Here is a 26,913-nt window from a genome sequence, read left to right as displayed (position 1 = left end):
ATTTTATTGTCATGGTAATATAGACAGAATGCTTGAAATAAATCTTAAAATAGGACGCAAAATTTCGGCAAAATCTCTTGTGAAACATGACCAACAAGTCACACGTCTACAGTAATATCAGAGTGACGCATTACATTCATCCCTGAGAATGATTTGGACGATGAATCCAATTTGCTGTGAAGACTGTACAGCCTGAAACCGCTGTTTACCATTGTGAGGAATGAGATTAAGCCGAGTGCCTTCCTCCTCTGTCTCTGTGGTGTGTCCTTCCCTGCTGCTCATGACAGTCACAAGGTCTTCCATCGGCCGGCCTCCCGCTCGCCGTTGCTGTAGCGTTCATCTGAGGGTTTTTTTTTTTTCAGTTTTTCAGGACAAATGTAGTCTTTCAGTAAGCCACACTGGACACAGCTGACACGTTAGCCAATTTATAACACAATCTCAATGAGGAAAAACTGTCAGGCACATCGTTTTCCATCTCATTTGTGTGACTTCACTCGTGTACTGTACACTTTAACAAATCTTCATCAGCTCAAATGTGAAGTTTAGTGTCACAAAGGTCGTGCACAGAGATCTAAACTTCCTGCAGACTTCATTAACACTTACACTAGTGACAGACGTGTGATTTGTTTTTCTGTTCTCAGCAAAGCAAGTGTCAAATGCGGTAGGATACAGAGTTATAAATAGCATATTTATCTTTTAAAGGGAAACACTGGTATTAAGAGTTTAATATCAGTTTATACTAAGAGGGCTGGTGCAATTTGAAAAAAAATGCTGGGTTCCACATAATTCCTTCATGTTGTCCCAACTCGATCAAGTTAACTTAATTTCTTGTACAAATTTGTTAAAGTGGATTGAACATGAAACAATTTTGTCCACAAAAAAACAAAAACAAAACAAGAATTGTGTTGATTCAGCTCGTTTTATATAAGTAGTTTGAACAAGCAGCAAAATACTTTTTTTTGAGCGTGTGCAACACATGGCTAAAGTAGTTCCGGCCAGGTTTTGCTCGCATTATATTTCCAAATCAGCACACTGAATTATTTCAGTTAATTTACAGCCAGCAAATGTCAATAATCAGATTAGACCAGGGCTGCTCAAACTCTGGTCTGGAAGGTCGCTGTCCTGCATAGTTTAATCCCAACTTCCTTTGACACATCTGCCTGAAGTTTCTAGTATTGCTACATAGAGCTTGATTAGCTAGTTCAGGTGTGTGTAACTGGGGTTGGAACTAAACTTTGCAGGACACCGGCCCTCCAAGAATAATTTTGTGCACTCCTGAATTAGATCATTAGCATCTCATTCAAAAACTACCAAAGAGTTTTGAGGTTTTCTATTTAAAGCTTGAATATTCTGTAGTAGTGGTGTGGTGACGCAGTGGGTAGCGCTGTCACCTCACAGCAAGAGGGTTGCTGGTTCACGCCTCGGCTGGGTCAGTTGGCATTTCTGTGTGAAGTTGGAGCATGTTCTCCCCTTGTTCGCAAGGGTTTTCTCCGGGTTCTCCGGTTTCCCACACAGTCCAAAGACATTGGGTATAGGTGAATTGGGTAAGCTAAATTGTTCATAGTGAATGAGTGTGTATGGGTGTTTCCCAGTGATGAGTTGCAGCTGGAAGGGCATTTACTGCGTAAAACCTGCTGGATAAGTTGCCAGTTCATTCCACTGAGGTGACCCCTGATTAATAAAGGTTGAAAGAGGATGAATGAATGAGTCTTCTGTAGTTGCATCACGTACAATTACCGAATAAGAGTACAGTTCTCATCCATATTGGTCTAAAATAGCAACTTTTCATTTTCTGTTGTACTTGGTACACAATGTCACAACAGAGAGGAAATAATTGAAACTCTTCTTTTCATTTTTGATGATATTAATTGTCTAAGCTTAGCTAAAAGTGCTCCCACTAGACCCAGAGAAAGTGAGTTGTAAAATGAGCCTATTTAAAAAAAAGTGTTGTGTTCCTTTAAAATTATGTAGTAAATTAACTATGTGCATTAAAAATTAAGTTAAAGGGCACCTATTTTACCAATTTTTCAAGATTTAAGATGAGTCTTTTGTGTCTCCAGAATGTGTCTGTAAAGTTTCAGCTCAAAACACTCATCAGATTATTTAATAGACCTTTCAGGATTTTGGAATTTCTGCTCTGAACACAATGTAGCTGTTTTTGTGGCCTGTTCCTTTATTGATGTTCTCCCCGTCCACCGTTCCCACGTGCCTGTAAAAGTGTATGTGTGCCTCAATCCCCAGCTGCCTGCGTCAGATAAACAGCACAGTGACAGACATGAAGGAAGCAGATCTCACGTAACGTTTGTGTGAAGTACAGTAAGAACTTTCACAATGATTATTTGATGAATGTGTTGTGGAGTTAATTCAAGCCTTTCTGCAATGATGAGTCACACACAATGTCATTACAAAGTTCACGTACACACAGACACACACACAGCACACTTGTTTAACTTTGCCATATTTTTGCATGGCAAATGTGACAGGATACACATTAATATCCACTGCTCTATGAATATTTGCTATGTTAATGTACAAATAAACCTGATTTAACGTCCACAAACCAGGATTGAAGCATCTTCTTTTATAATTGTCCTGACATGCTGCTGTGGTGATAAAGACGGTAAAATCTCTGCAATTGATTACAAACATGCACTGTTTTAAAAATGTTTTAAACTTGTAAAACTCACTCTTGATCACATTTGATGATGATTGATGATCACAGAGAGCTGAACAGATCTTTTAATCCCAGTTGCTTTGCGCATGTCCTGTCATTATATGATTATACACGTTACTAGGGAGACATGTTAAAACGCGACTGTCAATCAATTCAGTGGGCGGGGCAACCACACTCCTACATCACATTGCGGTGGGCCTTAAAATGGGAGGGATTTGGATCCTATTTTAACATCAGGAAATTCAAGAAAGAGACTCGTCTTTATATCACCCCAATGTGACTGTGGGCGTACTATACTTTCACACAGTTCTGTCCAAACAGCTTACAAAAGATGATTTTCATCATAGGTGCTCTTTAAGTCAACTTATCAGTTTCAAGTTATAATGGCTTGCTCACGTTTTTAGGTAGAGCAAATTTAAGACTCCTTGTGGGGAAAACCGATGGTATGATGGTAAAGGCATCAGGGTTAAAATCTATGATTGAGATATTTTTTAACTGTCATTTTTCTTGTGTGTTTGCTTTGTTATAGAGAGGAAAAAGCGCTGCACGTATTTGCATATTCATCTAAACGCCAGTGGATTTTGTCTGGAGTATTCTTCAGCAGTATATCACTGCAGAGGTATTTCCAACTTTTTTTTACTTCAGATCGAACAACAAAAAGTCCTTCTTTATATGTAGTTTGTATACTGTTTATTTACTATGTAAATATGTAATACTATAAAAATACTATGTTTAAATATTAATCTGTGAATGAACAGCTATGTGAATCAAATAACCTGAGCCTGTATGTATGCTAAAGCGCACAAGCTTGGCCTAACAAAGGACTTTTTAAAATGCATCAAATTAAAATTACAGGATGCCTGTTTCTGCCATAGGATACGGCAAGTTTTGACAATTCTGACTTGTTTTTACCAGAATTCTGTGTTTTACATCTGTGTTTTACATCTTGTATTTTCCTTCCAGAACTGTGGCGTTATTACTTGCTATTTCACTCTTAGTTTTCACCTTATCTCACGATTCTCAGAATTGCAACATGTGAACTCATAATTATGACATACAAACTTGCCATTCTCAGAAAAATAAGCTTATAATAGTGGTGCTATCAAAGCAGCGATTGTTCCCGGAAATCATTTTTCCAGTATTTTTCCCTTGTGGATAAAAAATAATAATAATAAATTCAAGCCATGAACCAAATCAGCATGCTCCGATCTGTCACAACTTTAATTTGAAGAAAAAAATGTATAATATATCAAATCTGGACAAACAGAAAAGAAAAAAGAAAAGGTGTGCCTGACAGCTTTAATGAGGAAACAACTACAATCCCATGAAGCATTGCGAATTACTCGCCTTAATTAAAAACAATACAGAACTATAAAACTTTTCATTTAAAGATTTTGGTTGGATCTAAAGAACAGTTTGATACTTTAATAGTTTACTAGTTTATTACAAATGATGCACCCACACACACACACACACAAATATTTGACTATTTTGAGAATGCATGGAGGTTGACCCCATTTGCAGTGCTTCATGGGTGTGGGGGCAGAGCTAAAGATCTTTTTTTGCCAAAGCCTATTGAAGGCAAGTAGCCCTCAAATGATTACGTAGCCTAATATAATGCTAATGCTGCTCCTATGGCAGTACACAGTGAAGGAGACCAAAAGCTATTATGTGATTGACTAAGATGTGTTTCATGTGACCAAGATAGCCTAAGTATTCAAATGGTAATTAATAATACAGACATTTCCTTCTTCCCCATAGTAAGGAACTCTTTGACCAAGCTTTTCTGATTGGTGGTATATTCTGTACAGCATCATGGGTAATGTTGTTTTCTGTGCGAATTCTGTTAGAATTAAGTTGGCTCAATGTGAACAGATGGATTCACCAAAAGCATAAACGATTAACAATAATCTTTATTATTAATATTTTTATTACATGATGGAAACATGCCGATAGAATCCAATTTGTTGAGTTTTGTCTATACAAGGTCAGATTAAAGTAATTGATTGCTTTTGAGAAGACAGATTTTCAAAAAGTACCATACCGTGTAATAAAATTTTATGGTTTAAAACGTGTTACATACCATTACCATCATTCAGACTTCCTCCCATCCTTCATTCTGTATTTTCAATTAATTTTCAGTGCAGATTTGTAAGCATGTGTATTGACAATGTGAACGTACAATGAGTTTTCCATTACTTGGCATGTGGCAAAGCACATTTAGCAATCAAGTGGTTAAACAGCTCTGCACAGAATGAAAATGCTTCTTCGGTACTTGTATTTGATCAGTTCTGCAGGCAGTTTTGTTTCGTTCCTCTGGAATTAGAGCCTGATAAACAATGGCTGTGTTAGTAATGCCAACAATAAGAGGTCATCCAGGGTTTGTCCAGTAATTGGTCCATTATGCGAAATCATTCCTGCCTCTCTTTCTGCCTCGTCTTCCGTTCGCTTCTTTTTACATCTCCGACAAACTCTCCGCAGACATAAATCAATTGAAGAATCATTTAATTGCACATTTAATTAGCATGTTGATTGCTGTAGTGCAGTGCACCATAAATAAAGTCAGCGTTGAGCTTGCTGGAGTGGACTGATCTGAGAATGAGAAGACATTTCCTTGAATTTGTTGAGCAGGAACTAACCATTTCCTCATGGATTATATGCGGTGCGTCAGTCTGCAGAATAAACCGCTGAATTAGGCTGATGGCTCTCAGTGCATGCGTGCAAATGATTTGTCATGAACACAGCACTACTCAATACAGGGATCTTTGCTGATCAAGTTATGATGTGAACATTATATGAGGCTGATAATGCTGTGAAAACAAGAGATCAATATTGGTCATGCAGTTAGCAAATAACGTCAGGGCTTATATTTTCCATTGTTTCTCTTTCTTTTTTTGGTTCAAGAGTGACATGTTAATGCAATTTACTTTACAAAGTAAATAGTTTTTGCATTGTAATTTTTTTGCCAGTCCTTCCAAATCTGATTGCAATGGTGTATCTAAAACATAACTTTAATTAATTAATTTATTTATTTATTTATCATATATATCACTCAACTCAAACACACATAAACACACAAACACACAGTACACAGACGGTGGATAGCTTGATGCTGATTGGCTGAATTGGTGTGCATCATTTTCTAATAATTCAATGGCCATTGTCAGTTAGTCACACATGCACACACACAAACACACACACACACACACACACACACAAACACACACACACACACACACACACACACACACACACACACACACACAGAGAGAGAGAGAGACATAAATACTGTATATTCAACGGTCTGTTGAAATTCTTGCTTCTGATTGGCTGGAGGATGTGCAATAATACAGCTGATTCGAATGTTATCACTCAATTAAATAGGCGTTATCAGTGGTTATCAGCTGGTAGATAAGGGTCAGTATAGGGGCCTTCACCTTATCATCCATCTACGTCATTAAGCTGTAGATCACATATTGCTGTGGCCGGAAGTTAACAAGAATGATTTATATTATCTATTAAATTTCCCATTAGTTGTATTTTATTAACGTCTACCCCTACCCCAATCCTAAACCCAACCGTCACAGTAATGTAAAAACAGATCTGGATCCGGAGTCTTTTCTATTAGTATAGATGATGAACCATGTGGATGGATGATAACAGCCTTCTGAGCCTACCAGTTGGTGCAGAAGGCCCCTACTTGCCCATATCTATCAGCTGATTACCAATGATAACACCGATTAAATCGAGTGATAACATTAGAAAGCCGGTGTAACATAGCCGATGGGGATTAACCGAATATACTGAATAGTATTTGCGATGAGGTAGCTAAAGTGTTATGATCTATTAGATATGCCCATTTCCACTTACTTACATGCACCCACTCTCTCGTGTGCTACCTCTGATTGATTCAATGTGGGTACTTAGAGATTGAACTCATCATAACTGATAAACATTCTGCCAAATATTCAGCTGTAAAGTGGAAAACTAGATTTAACTTGATTATAGCTTGACAAATGGCCACAGAATAAGCAAATAAGTGTCATTGACCCTTCGCTAAGCCCCGCCCTCCTTAGTTAATGTTGCTACGCCTGTCAAGCTTTCGTGCCTGCAACGTCTATTACAATGTGTTTGCACCGGTGTCAGACATTGCCAGGGATATAATTAGTCATTTTTGGCAAACAGGTGAGATATCTGAGAAAGCCAGACAAAAAGGACTGCAGTATGCGTTACAGGGGTAAATTCACAACATAATAGCCAACCGATTAGAAAATAATTTGATCAAAATTGAAGCTAGCTTAGCCTAGCCGCCTCATATGCTAACCATTCAACAACTTAGTTCATCCACAGCAGGATAGGGGAAATTTAAAAATAATCTAATAATAACTAAACCGTGATTTCTCTATTTTTAGCCAGAAAGCCTGATAGACTATTGTTGTGCAATGAAATATAGCGTTACTAACCGACAAGGAAACACGCATGGACAGTCATTGGTTTCTACATCATTCATTCATAGAAAGAACAGCCAGAAAGAAGAAATTGATGGATTTGTGTCGAATATTAGCATCATTTACCCATAACAATATACACATATCACTGTCTGTACGTATGCTTGTGTGCTCTTTATCCAGTTTCTATTCTAATTTGCAGTTCAGTGAAAGAAATAAATGAATTGAAATGCAAATTAAAGTATAAAGAGCAGAAGTGAACAAATCGATTTTCCCTACCAGAAAATATTAATCCGACACCAAATATAAAAGCAGACACTACCTACCCTGCTATAACATCGTCACCAATGACTAACGTAAATCTCCAAAAAGACAGACGAAAACATCAGTGATTTGTAGCTCTGACATGGACATCGAGGCTTATAAATTACTCAAAAACAGCTGCTGGTAAAGTATATTGATCGCAAGTGCTCAATTTGTGATCATATCTCTGCTTTGTTCTGTTGATATGTAATTTCAAATATTCATAGCTTGAAACAGATGGAAATAGGATTCCTATTAGTATGCCTACTATGGCAAGGGCTTAAACGGAGCAGCGCTCATAATATCGAGCGGAAAAAAAAAAAAACGAAAAAGACAGCTGGGAAACAGAACCTGCTTTGTATTTTTGTAGGAAACACAGTTTAGATCTGTTTAGGGTAAGAAGTGTGTGAGTTATTGCCATCACTGAATGTGTCAGGAATATCAAAACAAAACCAACTTATCTCCGCTCCTTTAGCGCCCCTCACAGAGCTTGATCCACGCTGGCATTTCTCTCCTTGGGTTTTTGGTTTTGAAAAGGGAAAAAATTCCACCATCCTGTCCAAACTTTTAGGATACCGGGTATCAGATTTGCACAATCAATATGCACAACGCTATGGCCTGTTTCCCTCGCTCGAAAGCTTGACAGAGATCCTGCGCGTAGCTACGGTTGCTAAGCCACGATTGGTGGGTGGCGGTTTTTAGGTGTGGCTTAGCGAAGGGTCAATTACTCCTCAGCATTTTTATATTGGTTTAATCAATACAAATTCTCTGCTAAAATTAGATCTATTGCAGTTTTTTTTTAATTCATAGTCATGGAAATAAGAAGTCTTAAAACCAAAGTAAATGAATTATTTTTGCACTGTGATGCTACTTCCATTTTCAGGTCAGTTGACACTTTTTATCATGTTACAGTAAAATAAAAGGTATACTACAATCGCAATATGAAGACAATTCAGCTGTGATTTGAACTGTTTAAAAATTATGCCACAATGCAAAATGTCTTTCAAATCTTTTTATCTTTGTCGAAATGTTGCATTTTCAACCAAGTTGGATTGCATTGCAGAAAATTTCTGACTGTATTAAATGTGTCCCTGGATTATACACCATGTAAACAAGTGACAAACACAAGCAATGTGTAATTTTGATAAACAAGAGTTACTGAAGCTTCACTCACCCCAACACAAGAAACAAGCCTGCAGCACAAACAACATTTGCATAATTCTTTTTATTCGCTATTATTGTTCTTTTATACTTTATTATTTGTTTCTTTGTTTCTTTTTTTTTTTTGGTGGACATCCTGTAAAATCAATCCTGAAGCCCTTGTTTGGGTTTGTTGTACATCGTCATAGCTGAACAGAAGGAGGATTGGAGTGGGATGAACCCCATTTTAGCTGTCAATCATCCCTACATCTTAAAAAGTGATTTTTTTTTTTGTTTATTTCATTGTCTCACAAAGTGTACCTCACATAGTATTTACACATACAGCGGAACAACGTCCACTCGAAATGACACCAGAATAGAAAGAATCTGCTCTTTATAGATTTTCTTTTCTCTCTCCTTCTCTCGTTTTCCTTTTACAGACAAAATTGGAGGAGTAAATCCTCTTTTAATGTTTTCCGTGCTGAGTTTAGGTTGCGCTGGACATAAAATGACTCTTTCTGCACATAAAACTCTTTTCAATAAATACCTCGCAGGAAACAACTGTACAATCGTACACAGTGTTTGACTTTGATATATTTTTGGAGCATGTTAGTAAAACTAAAAATATAAGAAAGCAAATCAAACTATAATTTATCAAAATCCCAAAGTAACAAAATCATGCATATTTTATGTTTCAATATATATATACTTTTTTTTTGTTCATAAAAACTGAAAAAGTAACATGATTGACGGGCCTTTTTTATTTACATTAATATTGGCACTGTTTATTTTTCTTTGAATCTGGAATGATCGTTATGAAACACGTAATGCTCTTTTCATCATAACACTCTCATGGAAAGAAGGACATTTCCTCTAAAAACTCTGGATTACATCCTATTTTAGGCAAAAGGAAAACATTAAAAATGAAACAAGAAAATAGATTGCTTCCTAGGGGTCAGACAGCCAAAAATAATCGACAGTGTCAATGTGAGTTAAAAAAAAAAGACATTTGACTTCATATTCAGACAGAGGCAGTTTCCACCTTTGGAGTAAAACCAAATGACATCAACATTTTTTCCATCTTTCTCTTAGAATATGTTTAACCTTTCATATTATACAGTTATAATTTCATATAAACTCTTTTTCCTCTCCAAAAGCAGCATTAACTTTTAAATCTTGCAACTCAAAGAACCTTCAAGGAACCGTTCACCTTTAAGTTATCATTTACTCACCCGCCTCACTTTATTTCTTTTGTAAAGTGCAAAAAGAGATGTTTAGCAGGATGTTTACACTGCCCTTTTCCATTTAATTACAGTTTAAAGTAAAATTTGCAGCTTTCAAATCTCATTCATGCTTGCATGCATTCAATGTGCATAAAACTTTAAGTATATTCACGCAAAAAACCAAAGCTGACTGTGTTGTATCATCCGCTTGATAAGTTAGACGTCACGCCAAGCGGCTTCCGATTCCAAGCACTCTATCAAACTGTATGGGGAGACTTATCAAATGGTGATAATAAATGTTTACAAATCGATGTAATACTTTTAATAATCACAATCACAATATATATATATATATATATATATATATATATATATATATATATATATATATATATATATATATATATATATATATATATATATATATATCCATGCCTAATATCCAATGGCCAGAATTTTTTATAAATTGTTAAAATTTTGTTATTTGTGATGCAGCAAGTCCAGAGACTGTTGTGTACACCATGATTTTATATAAAATTCACTTGAATGTGTGATAGGACTAAAAAGTGGCCATAAACGAATATTTTCTCAGTTCAAATTAGTAGCGGCTTGGACCCGGAAACAGTATTTCATACATCACAACTTAACAAGCGCATAGGCTAAAAAGTTGTACTTGAACACACTGCAAATAAAACCAGTATAACTGTTCTGGTTCTACTTGCCCCACACCAAGTGGCATTTGAACCAGAATTTTCAGCATGGGAGGCAGGAGTGCTAAGAAGGACACTAAATTCTGGAGTCTCTTGAGGCCAGGGTAGTTCCTACTATCTGCCCTCCATCACGCAGATCTCCCTGAACCTTGCCCCCACTTAGGTTACGGCACCAATGTAACCCCTCCAGTTCTACTCACCCAGTAGTGAGCGTATTTCAAATATTGTTTCCAGAACTGTTTGAGGGTACACTAAGAAGGATGCTAAAGACCATGGCCCCTTGTGTCATTTGCTAGTACATGTCTTGAGGCCAGTGGAGCGATGTCTACCTGAACAGTTACACTCACTCCAAAACCCCTCCGGGTCACGGCACCAATGTAAACCTTGCGGTTCTACATGGTCCACTCCTGAACTAGCATTTCAAACTTGGATGATGAAAGCAAAAACTGAGATAAAAAGTGCTGCTTCTAGCATGAATTAATAGTGCACTTTTTAAGATAAGTTGATGAAGGATAATTCATACAGCTCCTACTGCACTTTTTCAGCCAGCTTTACCTACACAACTGATACTAGGTGGCCTCTATTAGACTCACCTTCCTACTTCAGCTGTGTAACTCCTTAGGTTCTTTTCACACTTCTGTGAGACAGATTTTAAACCTGTGTTTACAAAATTGGTGTCAGGCACACAGGCCAGGGGAGAGAGATTTCCTCTCACAGTTCCTATTAGTCCCGTCTGGGTCATGGCACCAATGTAACCTCTCTGGTTTTACTTGCCCTGTTCCGAGCAGCTTTTGAATCATAGTTTTTGACATGGGTGGCAGGTGCACTAACAAGGATGCCAAAGACTGTAACCTTTAGCAACTGTCGCTAGAGTCCCTCTTGAGGGCAGGGGAGTGAGAAATATTCTATCTGCTCCTACTAGCTGACCTACTATATATACAAACTAATGCGATGCTTGCTTGACGTTTGTCATAATGTATTTATTTGTGAACTTTAATACTAAAGTAAGATGCCTTAAAATTAGAATAGCCATCTTAAATTCTTTACTCACTTTCATTAGTTAGCTTTTCCCCCCTCAAGAACTTGTTCATTAAATTTAAGAGATTATGAGAGGTATCTTTCTCACCTATGGTGGCAACACTGATGGATGCCAAATGAACATGGACAAAGAGCACGCAAAAGTTTTCTGACTAGGAGTAAAGCACACCTCAAAACTAAACTGACTGATACTCATCCCGTCATCAGCTTCATAAGCCACAGTCTTAAATTACACTTGAAATCAAAACTAAGCATATTGATTTTGTTAGCTCGCATTGTTAGTTTCATGGTAAACAATTCAACCATGCATGTCATTTAGAAAAAAAAAATCTGAAAATGCACTTCCTGTTTGTTTTCAATTCTCAAATAACGTCTTTCTGAGGTATTGTCCAACTGTCAGTTTTGACAGTAGTATGACAACAAACAGAAGAGGAGAGGACCAGGCATCTGTTAGGTTGTAATAACTCTCCCGAAACCCTTTTCTCAATCTCTTTGAATGAAACGCCTACTTTACTACATCCAATTAGCTCACAGTTAACAAAAAACAAGCCACGCCCACTTTTTTTTCTCACTGGGTATTCCATTCCACTAAGAATTGCATCAAAATACGAAAACAATAGTTGCAGCTTCTGGTTCATGCAGACTTTAAGACTGGTTAATATTGTTGAGGACGTTTACTGTGTTATTGTACTAATACATTAGCTATCAGAATGACAATTTTGACCAAATGGGCTGATACAGAACAATCAGAATATCCATAGGAATCATCTGGCAACAGAATTTTCCTAACCACCAAAAAACACTGAATTATGAGCAACTGTGATGTACTGAAATGGAATCAAAGATTTCACTTCAAGATCTTTCCCAATAAGGTGACATCATATTTATCATTTAACGTTTACTGACGTTGTTTGGAAAAGAGAAGAGAAATTCAGCTAAACATCTCTCTTTTTTTGCTGCACAAAAGAAAATAAGACATACAGGTTTAAAACGAGTAAATGATGACAGAATTGTCATTTTTGGGTGAACGGTCCCTATTCTTGGATGGTAAGGAATTCCTGCTGTTTCTCAGGGAAGAGAGGAGCGGGGAGATCTGTTTCCAGTGTTTCCATGTCAAACATAGCCTTGACGGCTGATCCCAAAGTCTGATGTGTGAGAAAAAACATAACGATGCATGTGTGTGTGTGTCTACATACTCATATGTTCAGTGCAAACACATTTATACCAACCTTGTAAAATCCTTCTTGACCTTTACATATTTGACATTGATAAACCTAGCAGGATGGCAGCATGTAGCCCTTTCCTCCGGGCTTCAACTGAGTTCCTGTTTCAGCAAATGTTTTCGAGGGCGCCCAAACAATTGACAGACAGGCCTTGTCGTTCATCAAGAGTTTTTCGTTTGCCGCGCCTGCCGCCTCTCTCCCCCATCCCCTCGTCCTAGCACAGCCCAATGTACTTGAGATTGTTTTGGATGATCACGTCCGTCACCGCGTCAAACACAAACTGGATGTTGCTGGTGTCAGTGGCGCAAGTGAAGTGCGAGTAGATTTCCTTGGTCTCCTTGTTGCGGTTGAGGTCCTCAAACTGCCTTTGCACGTACACGGCCGCCTCCTCGTAGGTGTTCTGGCCCTTGTAGTCAGCGAAGCAAACCGTAAGTGGGATACGCTTGATCTTCTCGGCCAGAAGATCCTTCTTGTTGAGGAAAAGGATGAGCGAGGTATTGGTGAACCAGTTGTTGTTGCAGATGGAATCGAACAAACGCAGGCTCTCTGCCATACGGCTCTGTTGGGAAACCAAAGACAAGAAATGGTTAGTTGAAACACCCACAAAAAGGCATCCGGCAACCTTGAAGAGAAAAACTCTGGAGTTGATGAAATCATTGGCCTCTAACCTTAAAGAGAGCAAACAAGCTAACATATTAAGTGGTAGATGATGGGTAGAATTTCAATGGAGATCTGACCCAACGTGGGGACAATCACCACAGCACACTACAGACTCTTTCAATGTCACAGACAATTTAGGATGGCCATATAAAGAAATTACATTTAGATTTACATGTGTATTTAATCAGTAAGTGGATGTTTTGTTTAAAAGATGAGAACAACAGAAGCAATAAAACCAACAAATTGTAATTACTGGACTAATTCGCCTCACATTTAAAAGCAATGAAAGCAGGGTTTTCCTCCATCCATGTTTTTTGACGCAGAATTTGATGTGATTGCTTTGGAAGTTGCTGGGTCATAAAATTGTGTCATATATCATTGTGTCCTAGCGATTTTCATATAAACTCTTGACATGAGCGTGGACATGCAATCTTCCAAACATCAGAATTCACACTGTGTAAAACAGCCTTTAGTGAGCATTCAGTATGAAGTACAATACAGCACAGAGCATACTGTGCTGACAAAAAAATTCTTGTTATGCCCACCGTGTACAAGGGCTGGGCAATAAATTGATTGTATCGTTAACGCAAATGTGTAATTTACATCGATTTGTTTGAATGAAAATCGTTTTGTACTCTAACATATGCAACACTCCCTTCTGGTCCTGTAGTTCCCCACACATTTGCTATAGAAACACACAACATGGCAGCGAGCAGGGAAGAACTCTGCGAAATGTTGAGCTTTATAAAATGAAAAAAGAACAAAAAAAACCTGCATAATTCAGGGCTTGATTTGCATAAATCGTGAATCGTTTTTTTTTTTGGTGAAAAAATTTGGGATTTAAAAAAAAAGCCTTATCAGCCAGCCCCACCTGGGGCACCCACAGGGGACAGATGATGTGGTTTAATACCATCTGTGCATTTTTAAGGTTACTGATTTAAAGAAGCATCTGAAATTAAGTCTTAAAATTGTCAACTCACACTTATTGTGCTGCCTGAGTGGAATCTTATTTAATTAAAGTGTCATGAAACCCGCCTCTTTCAGTTCAAATCTAAACCTCAGAATTTCTGTTTAAAAAATGCTCAGAGATGGGAGCACTGTGAGCAGAGGGAGGAGTAGGTGTGGCCGGCAGAGCAGGGGGAAAAAGAAAGGCTTTTGTCAGTTGACAAACCAGCTCAAGATAAAAAAAATCTGATACAAAATGTGAGGAGACATGATCCATTCATTCATTAAATTTTCTTTTCGGCGTAGTACCTTTATTAATCAGGGGTCGACACAGCGAAATTAATCGCCAACTTATGCAGCACGTTTTACGCAGCGGATGCCCTTCCAGCCACAACCCAACACTGGGAAACACCCATACATTCTTGCATTCACACACATACACTACAGCCAATTTAGCTTATTCAATTCACCTATAGCGCATGTCTTTGGACTGTGGAGGAAACCGGAAAACCCAGAGGAAATCCACACGAACACGGGGAGAACATGCTAACTCCACACAGAAATGCCAACTGACCCAGCCGAGGCTCGAACCAGTGACCTTCTTGCTGTGAGGCGATCGTGCTACCCATTGCGCCACCGTGATGCCCCGAGACATGATTTTATAGTTTACAAAGTTAAAATGCAAAGAAATAAGCAGTAAGTAATTTAATTTTATAACATCTACGATAGGCTATTTCAGTTATAATTACATTTTGTTCTATCATTATAAACAGGGCTTGACATTAACACTCACCAACCCGCCAAATGCAGGTAGATTTCGGCAGTGGCGGGTCAGACAGCCGCTCCCACTAGCCACTTCGGCTGGTTGAAAATCATTCTTGAATGATAGTTTTCTTAAAAGCAGGATTCTACAATAAAGATGGCCAAACATGTGTGCAAATGCGATCTTAGAATCGAGAAGCAGCAAAATAATTATGTTCGCGCGAGCAAAAGAAAGCAGGTGAATACCAAATGAGAGAATAATCACTCGTGCCAACAGCTGATGTGGTGCGCGCAACTGTTTAAAACACGCGCGCACTCCCGTTTCCTTGCTTGAAGCAACCGTGCCTATAAACGCAACTGGTGTGATCGATTCTCTTTCAAATAGACTAGACAAAAAGTTATACTCATGCACCCACAGTCTCGCTGCTTTCAACAGCTCCAGATTCGTCTTTCTGTAAGCAGCACCGGTTGCTTTCGCTATAACAGTATTTGTTTGTCACCTGCCTTCTTTTGCTTACGGTTATTTTTGTTAATGTGGTTTATTATAATTTATTTTACAATAACATTGCTAGGGTATTAACTTCCTATTTATGTGTAGTTAACTGGTGATCTGGGACCTTTAGCAAGGAAAGATTTCTGTGCATATTTTAGATACATGACAATAATTATTATTTTTAATGTCAACTGTTTTTTTTTTTTTTTTTTTTAAGAAATGTTTTGTTAAAAAAATGTATAATATACAGCTATATTTTGCTTGTTTTGACACATTTAAAATGTGTGGCTAAAAAATAATTATTTATTCGTTTTTAGTGTGGTTAGAGATAAATTTGGTAAATCTTAAATTTTGAGCTCTGAAAAGTCATGTGAAATAAAAATTAATTGTAATACGACACTATGAAACCATGACCCATTTGCTCTTGCTCATCGAGTAAACTCGTACAAAACACACACAAAAAGTGAAATGAATAAGGAGGCACGTGGACATAACACAACATCTAAATCAAGTAAATTTAGCATGTCAAAGTCAAATTTATGCATATAAAATATATTTTACCAACAACAAAATTGTGGCTAGTGAAAATGACGAGAGGCTAGTAATGTTGGAAAACTACTAGCCACAGTGGCTGGTGATCAAAAATGTTAATGTCAAGCCCTGATTATAAAATTAATCATGTTTATATAAATACTAAATGAGGACTTCTCTCCTCCTGAATCCTTGAGTCTGAATGCAGACAACATGGATAGCAGTCCAGCAGGTCTCTTGCCCTGTCTATTCCAACCATTAGCCCTGCTGGTAATCTGGAGGATTTTAAACATAAGGCGATGTGTCTGAATGGTAATGAACTCAACTGATAAAAGACAAAGTCCACCATTTTTCAATTCTCATACAGCTCTCCCGACAAAAATGCTTGCTGCACACAAACAGCTTTGCTGTATCGGCCCTAACAGCACCGCAGGGAAAACCATGCAACAAACCCCGTGGATCATGGAAACAAACACATACGACCCTTCATGAACGGCGAAATACTGCGTGCCGTGCGCTCGTGGGGTTTGTGGTCTGTCATCGGAATGCACCATAGATGGAATGCACGTGCTCTCATGAATAATTAAGAAGCGGGGTCTTCTCATATGATATGAAAACTCATATGAATAATAAGGAGAAACCAACGCATTATCACTCCACTACGTCACCAATATTGATCCCGCCCCAATAATTATTTTAAACACGGAAGATGAAATTAGCCTCCCATAATTCAGTATACATTTCTTTTAACTTTGATGTTGACTTGACAAATGTCTGAAGTTCTTGAACTAGATAATTGTATGGTAATGATCTTTGAAATTTACTGTTTGAAAGTTTTCTCCCGCAGTGAAAGTCTACAGGATCTGTCCAATAATTCTGAAATTACACACAAAGATGTTCTCAAAGTGGGACAAAAACAGATAACATGTTAAATTCAGTTGGTTGTACTTATATTTTTGCATAAAATATAAAAATAATATTTCCATAATAGGCCCTGGGTCATATTTTCAAAAGTATGCTTCATATAGTTTTTCCATCAGAGCTTTTTCTCTCTCCAGTTCTCCATTATTTTGGCAAACAACTTTGACTATCATTTGAATGATGACACATATCCTAATATACCTTATCTTAACTATAGGGTGATTAAATGACCAGAGAACAGGCTCTCTGGAGATACTGAGTATGGCTCAATCATCAGTCAATATTTAGTTAGATAAAACAGGGCCATAACAGGACCTATACAAAAACAACATCTCCTTTCTGCAAAGAGTAAATGGTGCAAAAAACTTCCAAACATTAGAGAAATCCAAAAATTTTAAATGAACAGCTCAAAATCCCTAAGAGAAACAAGCAAAAGCAGCTCACAGAATGATGTTGATTTCAGCGAGCATCATATGGCCGAGCGAGGTTATTAACCTCTATTTGTCTGGCCCTGCTGGGTTCCCTATCTAATTCAATTAGTCACCTGCCCATGTTCAATTACCTTGGCATGTTTGCAGGGTAATGCCCATAAAATAAAGGCAGAGGACAGGATGTAAATAACACCCGTGAAATGCACAGAACCATTTTGCTGGCGACATAAACTGAGCCTTTTACGATTCCATCATCCATCCAAGTAATGCATTTTAATCTCAGAAAATGTGCATTCTGCAAATATTTAAAAGGTTAGAGTGTTTACTGAACATAATTTACTGCATGATCCACTGTAGCTGTACAAGACTGGAAATGCACAATATTAAGTCTGCTAGCAAGAAAAGGAGGTTATGCAAATGAAAAAAAATGTATATAAATTGGCAAATACTGCATAACAGGGTGTCTGTGGAGCCTTAAAAAGTCTTAAAACAAAATTTTAGGCCTTAAAAAGTCTTAAATACACTGAAATATATTGTTGTAGGTCTTAAATCACTTTAAAAAGGTATTAATTTTTCTATGTCTAAGTAAAGTTACTCAATCGGCTGATCACCAATAATGCATCAGAAAACTTTTACAAATATATTTAAGTTGTTATTGCAAAGAGTTACAACTTTTAGACATTTTTACAGCAAATTCTTCTAATTAAATTCCTTTAAAAGGGAAAGAAAACTAAAGCAACACATCCCTTTACATGATCTTCCATTAATACAAAAACAATTTAAAGAAGCAACCAGTCCATTAGAAACAATCCTTGGTTTTAAGCTCTTTATAAGTCTAAAATTTTATTCATAATGGTCTTAAAAGGTTTTAAAAGTAACCTGCATAAACCCTGGGTTAAATTGTTCTCTGATATCTACATAGTATGTATTTGCCTTAGGTAAGTTAAAAACGTAGAAATGGTTTAATACGCTCATTTATTACGCCATAAGATATCCCTATACGATCAGAAGCTCCATATTGACCATATTTGGAATGGTCATGAATATTAATGAGCTCTGCTCTGTAGCACTCAGTGCTCTCTGAAGCAAACATGTAAATAATCATACTTCATTTGTCAAAAAGTATTTTAACACTGTAGATGCCTTGTTAATTTGTAGGTTTATTTTACTTGGATTGAGTGAATGAGCTATCTAATGTAAATGACCAGAGTAACCTATTTTGCTCTCTAGTTGTGTTGTGTAGAAAATATATGCTAAATTATAATTAAACTCCACAAAAGAGACTGACAGATATGTATTGTGTTGTCGTTTGATGCTATAATGTAAATGAAAACACAGCCAGGAACTAATATAGACCTCGTAATGTTCGCGTAAACATGATGTTTAACCTCTTAAGGCCCAAGGTGTTTTTACATGCATTTTTAATTTCTCTTTGCTATTTGGGCTTATTGGAACCTAATTAGAATAAAAATCTAAGTATCATCTTTTGATATGACGTACTTAAAGGGAAAAGTGATGTCCATATATGTGGACTCATGGTCCGAATTTATATAAAACTCTTTTTCCTGACTGTTTTTTCATGCATTAATAACACAAACATATTTTTTTAACATTTTTTGACTATCAGAGAGTAAAAACATAATTTTTTAGCCCTTTTTGGACAGTTAAAAATAGTGTTTGGGACATTTCATATGCTGCAAAACAGTTGCAGGATGACACTGTATGTCTGTAAAAAAATAACAAACATTCAAAGTGTTTTAAATAGCCACTTAAGAGCTAAATTGGGCTGTCCACGTATGTGGCCACTAAGCCCTAGGAGGTTAATAAAGTGTACTGCTGTTCTTTCACTTCAGTAAAATGACAGTAAGAGAAGAGGGGGATTGATACTATTCCTAAAAGTGCATTTAAAACATATTACACACTTACAACTCTGATTTATACTCAGATTTGTAGTGTTGTGTGTTGTACTTTTCAGTGTTGTTGTAGTTTTGTGTGTAGTTGTGTTGTTTGAGCAGTTGTTGTGTAATTGTATTATTTTGTGTGTAGTTGTTGTGTTGTTTGTGCAGTTCTTGTGTAATTGTATTTGTTTGTGTGTAGTAGTGTTGTTTGTGCAGTTGTTGTGTAATTGTATTATATTGTGTGTAGTAGTGTTGTTTGTGCAGTTGTTGTGTAATTGTATTATATTGTGTGTAGTAGTGTTGTTTGTGCAGTTGTTGTGTAATTGTATTATTTTGTGTGTAGTAGTGTTGTTTGTGCAGTTGTTGTGTAATTGTATTGTTTTGTGTGTAGTAGTGTTGTTTGTGCAGTTGTTGTGTAATTGTATTATATTGTGTGTAGTAGTGTTGTTTGTGCAGTTGTTGTGTAATTGTATTGTTTTGTGTGTAGTAGTGTTGTTTGTGCAGTTGTTGTGTAATTGTATTATTTTGTGTGTAGTAGTGTTGTTTGTGCAGTTGTTGTGTAATTGTATTGTTTTGTGTGTAGTAGTGTTGTTTGTGCAGTTGTTGTGTAATTGTATTATTTTGTGTGTAGTTGGGTTGTTTGTGCAGTTGTTTTGTAATTGTATTATTTTGTGTTGTGTTGTTTGTGCAGTTGTTGTGTAATTGTATTATATTGTGTGTAGTAGTGTTGTTTGTGCAGTTGTTGTGTAATTGTATTATTTTGTGTGTAGTAGTGTTGTTTGTGCAGTTGTTGTGTAATTGTATTATTTTGTGTGTAGTATTGTTGTTTGTGCAGTTGTTGTGCAATTGTATTATTTTGTGTGTAGTAGTGTTGTTTGTGCAGTTGTTGTGTAATTGTATTATATTGTGTGTAGTTGTGTTGTTTGTGCAGTTGTTGTGTAATTGTATTGTTTTGTGTGTAGTAGTGTTGTTTGTGCAGTTGTTGTGTAATTGTATTATATTGTGTGTAGTAGTGTTGTTTGTGCAGTTGTTGTGTAATTGTATTGTTTTGTGTGTAGTAGTGTTGTTTGTGCAGTTGTTGTGTAATTGTATTATTTTGTGTGTAGTTGGGTTGTTTGTGCAGTTGTTTTGTAATTGTATTATTTTGTGTTGTGTTGTTTGTGCAGTTGTTGTGTAATTGTATTATATTGTGTGTAGTAGTGTTGTTTGTGCAGTTGTTGTGTAATTGTATTGTTTTGTGTGTAGTAGTGTTGTTTGTGCAGTTGTTGTGTAATTGTATTATTTTGTGTGTAGTTGGGTTGTTTGTGCAGTTGTTTTGTAATTGTATTATTTTGTGTTGTGTTGTTTGTGCAGTTGTTGTGTAATTGTATTATTTTGTGTGTAGTATTGTTGTTTGTGCAGTTGTTTTGTAATTGTATTATTTTGTGTTGTGTTGTTTGTGCAGTTGTTGTGTAATTGTATTATATTGTGTGTAGTAGTGTTGTTTGTGCAGTTGTTGTGTAATTGTATTATTTTGTGTGTAGTTGTGTTGTTTGTGCAGTTGTTGTGTAATTGTATTGTTTTGTGTGTAGTAGTGTTGTTTGTGCAGTTGTTGTGTAATTGTATTATTTTGTGTGTAGTAGTGTTGTTTGTGCAGTTGTTGTGTAATTGTATTATTTTGTGTGTAGTTGTGTTGTTTGTGCAGTTGTTGTGTAATTGTATTATTTTGTGTGTAGTTGTGTTGTTTGTGCAGTTGTTGTGTAATTGTATTATTTTGTGTGTAGTAGTGTTGTTTGTGCAGTTGTTGTGTAATTGTATTATATTGTGTGTAGTATTGTTGTTTGTGCAGTTGTTGTGTAATTGTATTGTTTTGTGTGTAGTAGTGTTGTTTGTGCAGTTGTTGTGTAATTGTATTATTTTGTGTGTAGTAGTGTTGTTTGTGCAGTTGTTGTGTTATTGTATTATTTTGTGTGTAGTTGTGTTGTTTGTGCAGTTGTTGTGTAATTGTATTATTTTGTGTGTAGTAGTGTTGTTTGTGCAGTTGTTGTGTAATTGTATTGTTTTGTGTGTAGTTTTGTTGTTTGTGCAGTTGTTGTGTAATTTTAATATGTTGCAGTGTTGCGTGTGTAGTTGTAGTGATGTTGTGTAATTTTATTATTGTGTGTAGTTTTAATGTATTGTAGTGTTGCGTGTGTAGTTGTATTTATGTGTAATTGTATTATTGTGTGTAGTTTTAATATGTTGCAGTGTTGCGTGTGTAGTTGTAGTGATGTTGTGTAATTTTATTATTGTGTGTAGTTTCAATGTGTTGTAGTGTTGCGTGTGCAGTTATAGTGTTGTGTAATTGTATTAATGTGTGTTGTTTAAATGTGTTGTAGTTTTGGGTATGTAGTTGTAGTGATGTTGTGTAATTTTATTATTGTGTGTAGTTTTAATGTGTTGTAGTGTTGCGTGTGCAGTTGTAGTATTGTATTATTGAGTGTAGGTTTAATGTGTTGTAGTCTTGCATGAGTAATTGTAGTGTTTTGTGTGTTGCTGTACAGTTGTGTGTAGTTGTAGTGTTGTTGTGTAGTTGTATCATTGTGTATGTAGTTGCAATTTGTTGTGTGTGCAGTTGTAGTGTTGTGTAAATAAATTATTGAGTGTAGTTTTAATGTGTTGCAGTGTTGCGTGTGTAGTTGTATTGTTGTGTGTGTTGCTGTACTGTTGTGCGTGTAGTTGTAGTGTAATTGTTGTAATGTGTTGTAATGTGTGTGCAGTTGTAATGATGTGAAATTTTGTTATTGTGTGTAGTTGTAGTGTGTTGTAGTGTTGCGTGTGTAGTTGCAGTGTTGTGTCTGTTGCTGTTCTGCTGTGTGTGTAATTCTAGTGTTGTAGTGTAATTGTATTATTGTGTGTGTAGGTGTAATGTGTTGTAATGTGTGTGCAGTTGTAGTGTTGTGTACTTGTATTATTGTGTGTAGTTTAAAATGTGTTGTAGTGTTACGTGTGCAGTTGTAGTGATGTTATGTAATTTTATTATTGAGTGTAGTAATAATGTGTTGTAGTGTTGCGTGTGCAGTTGTAATGTTGTGAAATTTTGTTATTGTGTGTAGTTGTAGTGTGTTGTAGTGTTGCGTGTGCAGTTGTAGTGATGTTGTGTAATTTTATTATTGTGTGTAGTTTAAATGTGTTGTAGTGTTGCGTGTGTAGTTGTAGTGATGTTGTGTAATTACATTATTGTGTGTAGTTTAAATGTGTTGTAGTGTTGCATGTGCAGTTGTAGTGTTGTGTAGTTTTATTATTGTGTGTAGTTTTAATGTGTTGTAGTGTTGTGTGTGCAGTTGTAGTGTTGTGTAGTTTTATTATTGTGTGTAGTTTTAATGTGTTGTAGTGTTGCGTGTGTAGTTGTAGTGATGTTGTGTAATTTTATTATTGAGTGTAGTTTTAATGTGTTGTGTTTGTGTGTAGGTTTAATGTGTTGTAGTCTTGCATGTGTAATTGTAGTGTTGTGTGTGTTGCTGTACAGTTGTGTGTAGTTGTAGTGTTGTTGTGTAGTTGTATCATTGTGTGTGTAGTTGCAATGTGTTGTGTGTGCAGTTGTAGTGTTGTGTAATTATATTATTGAGTGTAGTTTTAATGTGTTGCAGTGTTGTGTGTGTAGTTGTATTGTTGTGTGTGTAGTTGTAGTGTAATTGTTGTAATGTGTTGGAATGTATGTGCAGTTGTAATGTTGTGAAATTTTGTTATTGTGTGTAGTTGTAGTGCGTTGTAGTGTTGCGTGTGTAGTTGAAGTGTTGTGTCTGTTGCTGTTCTGCTGTGTGTGTAATTCTAGTGTTGCAGTGTAATTGTATTATTGTGTGTGTAGGTGTAATGTGTTGTAATGTTGTGTGTGCAGTTGTAGTGTTGTGAAATTTTATTAATGTGTGTAGTTGTAATGAGTTGTAGAGTTGTGTAATTGTATTATTGTGTATAGTTTAAATGTGTTGTAGTGTTGCGTGTGCAGTTGTAGAGTTGTGTAATTGTATTATTGTGTATAGTTTAAATGTGTTGTAGTGTTGCGTGTGCAGTTGTAGAGTTGTGTAATTGTATTATTGTGTGTAGTTTAAATGTGTTGTAGTGTTGCGTGTGCAGTTGTAGAGTTGTGTAATTGTATTATTGTGTGTAGTTTAAATGTGTTGTAGTGTTGCGTGTGCAGTTGTAGAGTTGTGTAATTGTATTATTGTGTGTAGTTTAAATGTGTTGTAGTGTTGCGTGTGCAGTTGTAGAGTTGTGTAATTGTATTATTGTGTGTAGTTTAAATGTGTTGTAGTGTTGCGTGTGCAGTTGTAGAGTTGTGTAATTGTATTATTGTGTGTAGTTTAAATGTGTTGTAGTGTTGCGTGTGCAGTTGTAGAGTTGTGTAATTGTATTATTGTGTGTAGTTGTAATGTTGCATGTGTTGCTGCAGTGTTGTGTGTAGTTGTAGTGTAATTCTATCATTGTGTGTGTAGTTGTAATGTGTTGTGTGTGCATTTGTAGTGTTGTGAAGTTGTATTATTGTATATAGTTTTAACGTGTTGTTGTGTGGCGTGTGTTGCTGCAGTGTTGTGTGTGTAGTTGTAATGTGTTGTAATGTTGTATAGTGTTGTGCAACTGTATTATTATGTGTAGTTGTATCATAGTGTGTGTAGTTGCAATGTGTTGTGTGTGTGTGTGTGTGTGTGTGTGTGTGCAGTTGTAGTGTTGTGAAGTTGTATTATTGTATGTAGTTTTAATGTGTTGGAGTGTTGTGTGTGTTGCTGCAGTGTTGTGTGTGTGTGGTTGTACTGTTGTGTAGTTTTAGTATTGTGTGTGCATGTGCATAGTGTAGAGTGTGCAGTTGTAGCATTGTGTGGATGCACAAACACAGTTCCTCCCTCAGCAAGAGCTGCTATGGCTGCAGGCACGTGGTTGGGACGAGCAGCTTGTGACCGAGGGAGGAATCTGATATGAAGACTGGGCCGCTGTTTGAAAGGTTACACAAAACATCATCCTGCTTTAAGCAAATCACAAGATCATCTACGAGAGAGCGAGGGTGGGTTTCACACAGAGATGAATAAATAAATCAGTTGAAAAGTTGGAGGAATAGCTGATGCGCTGAAGAAAATAGAAAGGCTTCATTGCTTGGACTATTTCATATTTTTGGTCTTCTTCATTTGGCACAACAAGATTATTCCTGCTGGTCCTGGAGCAAGTTTCCCATCAACCAATGAGACATCAGGGTTAGGAGGAGGTTTGAGGTTGTTAGGTTGAAGCCTGGGGGTTTACAAACGTTATGTCAAGGATCTTCAGATATATGATGATTCCCTTGTGATTGACTTCTTACATACAACATTAATGCAAATGCGGATTATGTCAGAGGAACACTTATCTTGGCTCTTCCATGCTGTATAATAGTGTTGGATAGTGGCTTTTATTTTGAAGCTTTCAGAAGCACACCAGTTTATTGTCAAACTGACCCATACACCACTAAGGTCTTATGAAGTGGATCGATGTGTTTTTGAAACAGAAATATTTCTAATTTTTAAATTATAAACAGCAGTGGCTGACTTCTAGCAGTTGCTGAATCACTCATTATGTAGGGTTGATGTATACAAAATCTGACGTGTGATGTAAGACAGTAGTACAGTAGTGCAAAACACGACATTAAGCTAACAATGCAACAACATCAATTTCACAACGCAGCGACATTAAGATCCCAACGGAGAAACATTTAAAAAGCAAACATTAATTTGACAATGCAGCGATATTAAGATGAAAACACTGTAATGTGAAGATGAAAACAGAGCGACATTAAGATGAAAACTCTACAACGTTAAGATAAAAACGCTGCAACGTTAAGATGAAACCGGAGCGACATTAAGATGAAAACGCTGCAACGTTAAGATGAAAACAGAGCGACATTAAGATGAAAACGCTGCAACGTTAAGATGAAAACAGAGCGACGTTAAGATGAAAACACTGCAACGTTAAGATGAAAACAGAGCGACATTAAGATGAAAACGCTGCAACGTTAAGATGAAAACAGAGCGACATTAAGATGAAAAAGCTGCAACGTTAAGATGAAAACAGAGCGACATTAAGATGAAAAAGCTGCAACGTTAAGATGAAAACAGAGCGACATTAAGATGAAAACGCTGCAACGTTAAGATGAAAACAGAGCGACATTAAGATGAAAACGCTGCAACGTTAAGATGAAAACAGAGCTACATTAAGTGAAGTTTCATAAACTAAATTCGAGAGGAGCACGTGATATGATTGAGCACGTCTGGCCACTCATCTGTAATCAGTAATAATCCAATCAGAGTGATCCTAGTTTACTATAAATGGATCATTTTCTCCCTACTGTTCTATCTTCGTTTGGAAGAATCCCCCCTTCCACCCCATCTCCTCCTTTTCCTCCCTTTTCTAAAGGGGGAGCTCTCCAGACCTACCTGATCTCGGATCTCCGGATATGCCTATCGACCGGGCGGGAGCCCTGGGCTCAAATATCTCCGAGCTCAGGGTTCTCTCCCGGGACAGCATGCCAAACCTGCTTTATACGCCAAACATATCTAAGTGGGAACTCTTGAAAATGAAAATGCTGCAACATTAAGATGAAAACAGAGCGACGTTGAGATGAAAACGCTGCAACAATAAGATGAAAACAGAGTGACTATAAGATTAAAATGCTGCAATGTGAAGATGAAAACAGAGCGACATTAAGATTAAAACGCTGTAACGTGAAGATGAAAACAGAGCGACGTTAAGATTAAAATGCTGCAATGTTAGGATGAAACCAGTGCGACATTAAGATGAAAAAGCTGTAACTTGAAGATGAAAACAGAGCGACGATAAGATGAAAACGCTACAGCGTTAAGATGAAACGCTGCAACGTTAAGATGAAACCGGAGTGTCATTAAGATGAAAATGCTGCAACGTTAAGATGAAAACAGAGCAACGTTAAGATGAAAACGCTAAAACATTAAGATGAAACCGGAGCGACATTAAGATGAAAATGCTGCAACGTTAAGATGAAAACAGAGCAACGTTAAGATGAAAACGCTAAAACATTAAGATGAAACCGGAGTGTCATTAAGATGAAAACTCTGCAATGTTAAGATGAAAACAGAGCGACATTAAGATGAAAATGCTGAAATGTGAAGATGAAAGCGGAGCAACATTAAGTTGAAATGCTACAACGTTAAGATGAAAACAGTGACATTAAGATGAAAACGCTGCAACGTTATGATGAAAACAGTGCGACATTAAGATGAAACACTACAATGTTAAGATGAAAACAGAGCGACGATAAGATGAAAATGCTGCAATGTTAAGATGAAGCGGAGCAACATTAAGATGAAACGCTGCAACGTTAAGATGAAAACAGAGCGACATTAAGATGAAAACGCTGTAACGTTAAGATGAAAACAGAGCGGCGATAAGATGAAAACGCTGCATTGTTAATATAAAAACAAACCAACATTAGGATGAAAACTCTACAACGTTAAGATGAAAACAGAGTGACGTTAAGATGAAAACGCTGCAACGTTAA

General features: G+C 36.7%; 1 protein-coding gene across 2 annotated transcripts in view; it reads right to left on the bottom strand.

The window, feature by feature from the left end:
- Positions 1-10,223: 10,223 nt before the first annotated feature.
- The window catches only part of gnaz (guanine nucleotide binding protein (G protein), alpha z polypeptide), a 93,083-nt gene continuing 76,393 nt past the window's right edge, over positions 10,224-26,913 (bottom strand). For both annotated transcript variants that reach the window (XM_056466593.1, XM_056466594.1), the window contains exon 3: positions 10,224-13,318. In XM_056466593.1, coding sequence (XP_056322568.1) covers positions 12,974-13,318 — 345 coding nt within the window. In that variant the 3' untranslated portion in view covers positions 10,224-12,973. The remainder of the gene's footprint in view (positions 13,319-26,913) is intronic.

Source organism: Danio aesculapii, chromosome 10 (genome assembly GCF_903798145.1).
Source record: "Danio aesculapii chromosome 10, fDanAes4.1, whole genome shotgun sequence".
NCBI lineage: Eukaryota > Metazoa > Chordata > Actinopteri > Cypriniformes > Danionidae > Danio > Danio aesculapii.
The sequence above is the reverse complement of the archived record's forward strand: the minus strand, read 5'-3'. Positions and strand labels throughout refer to the sequence as shown.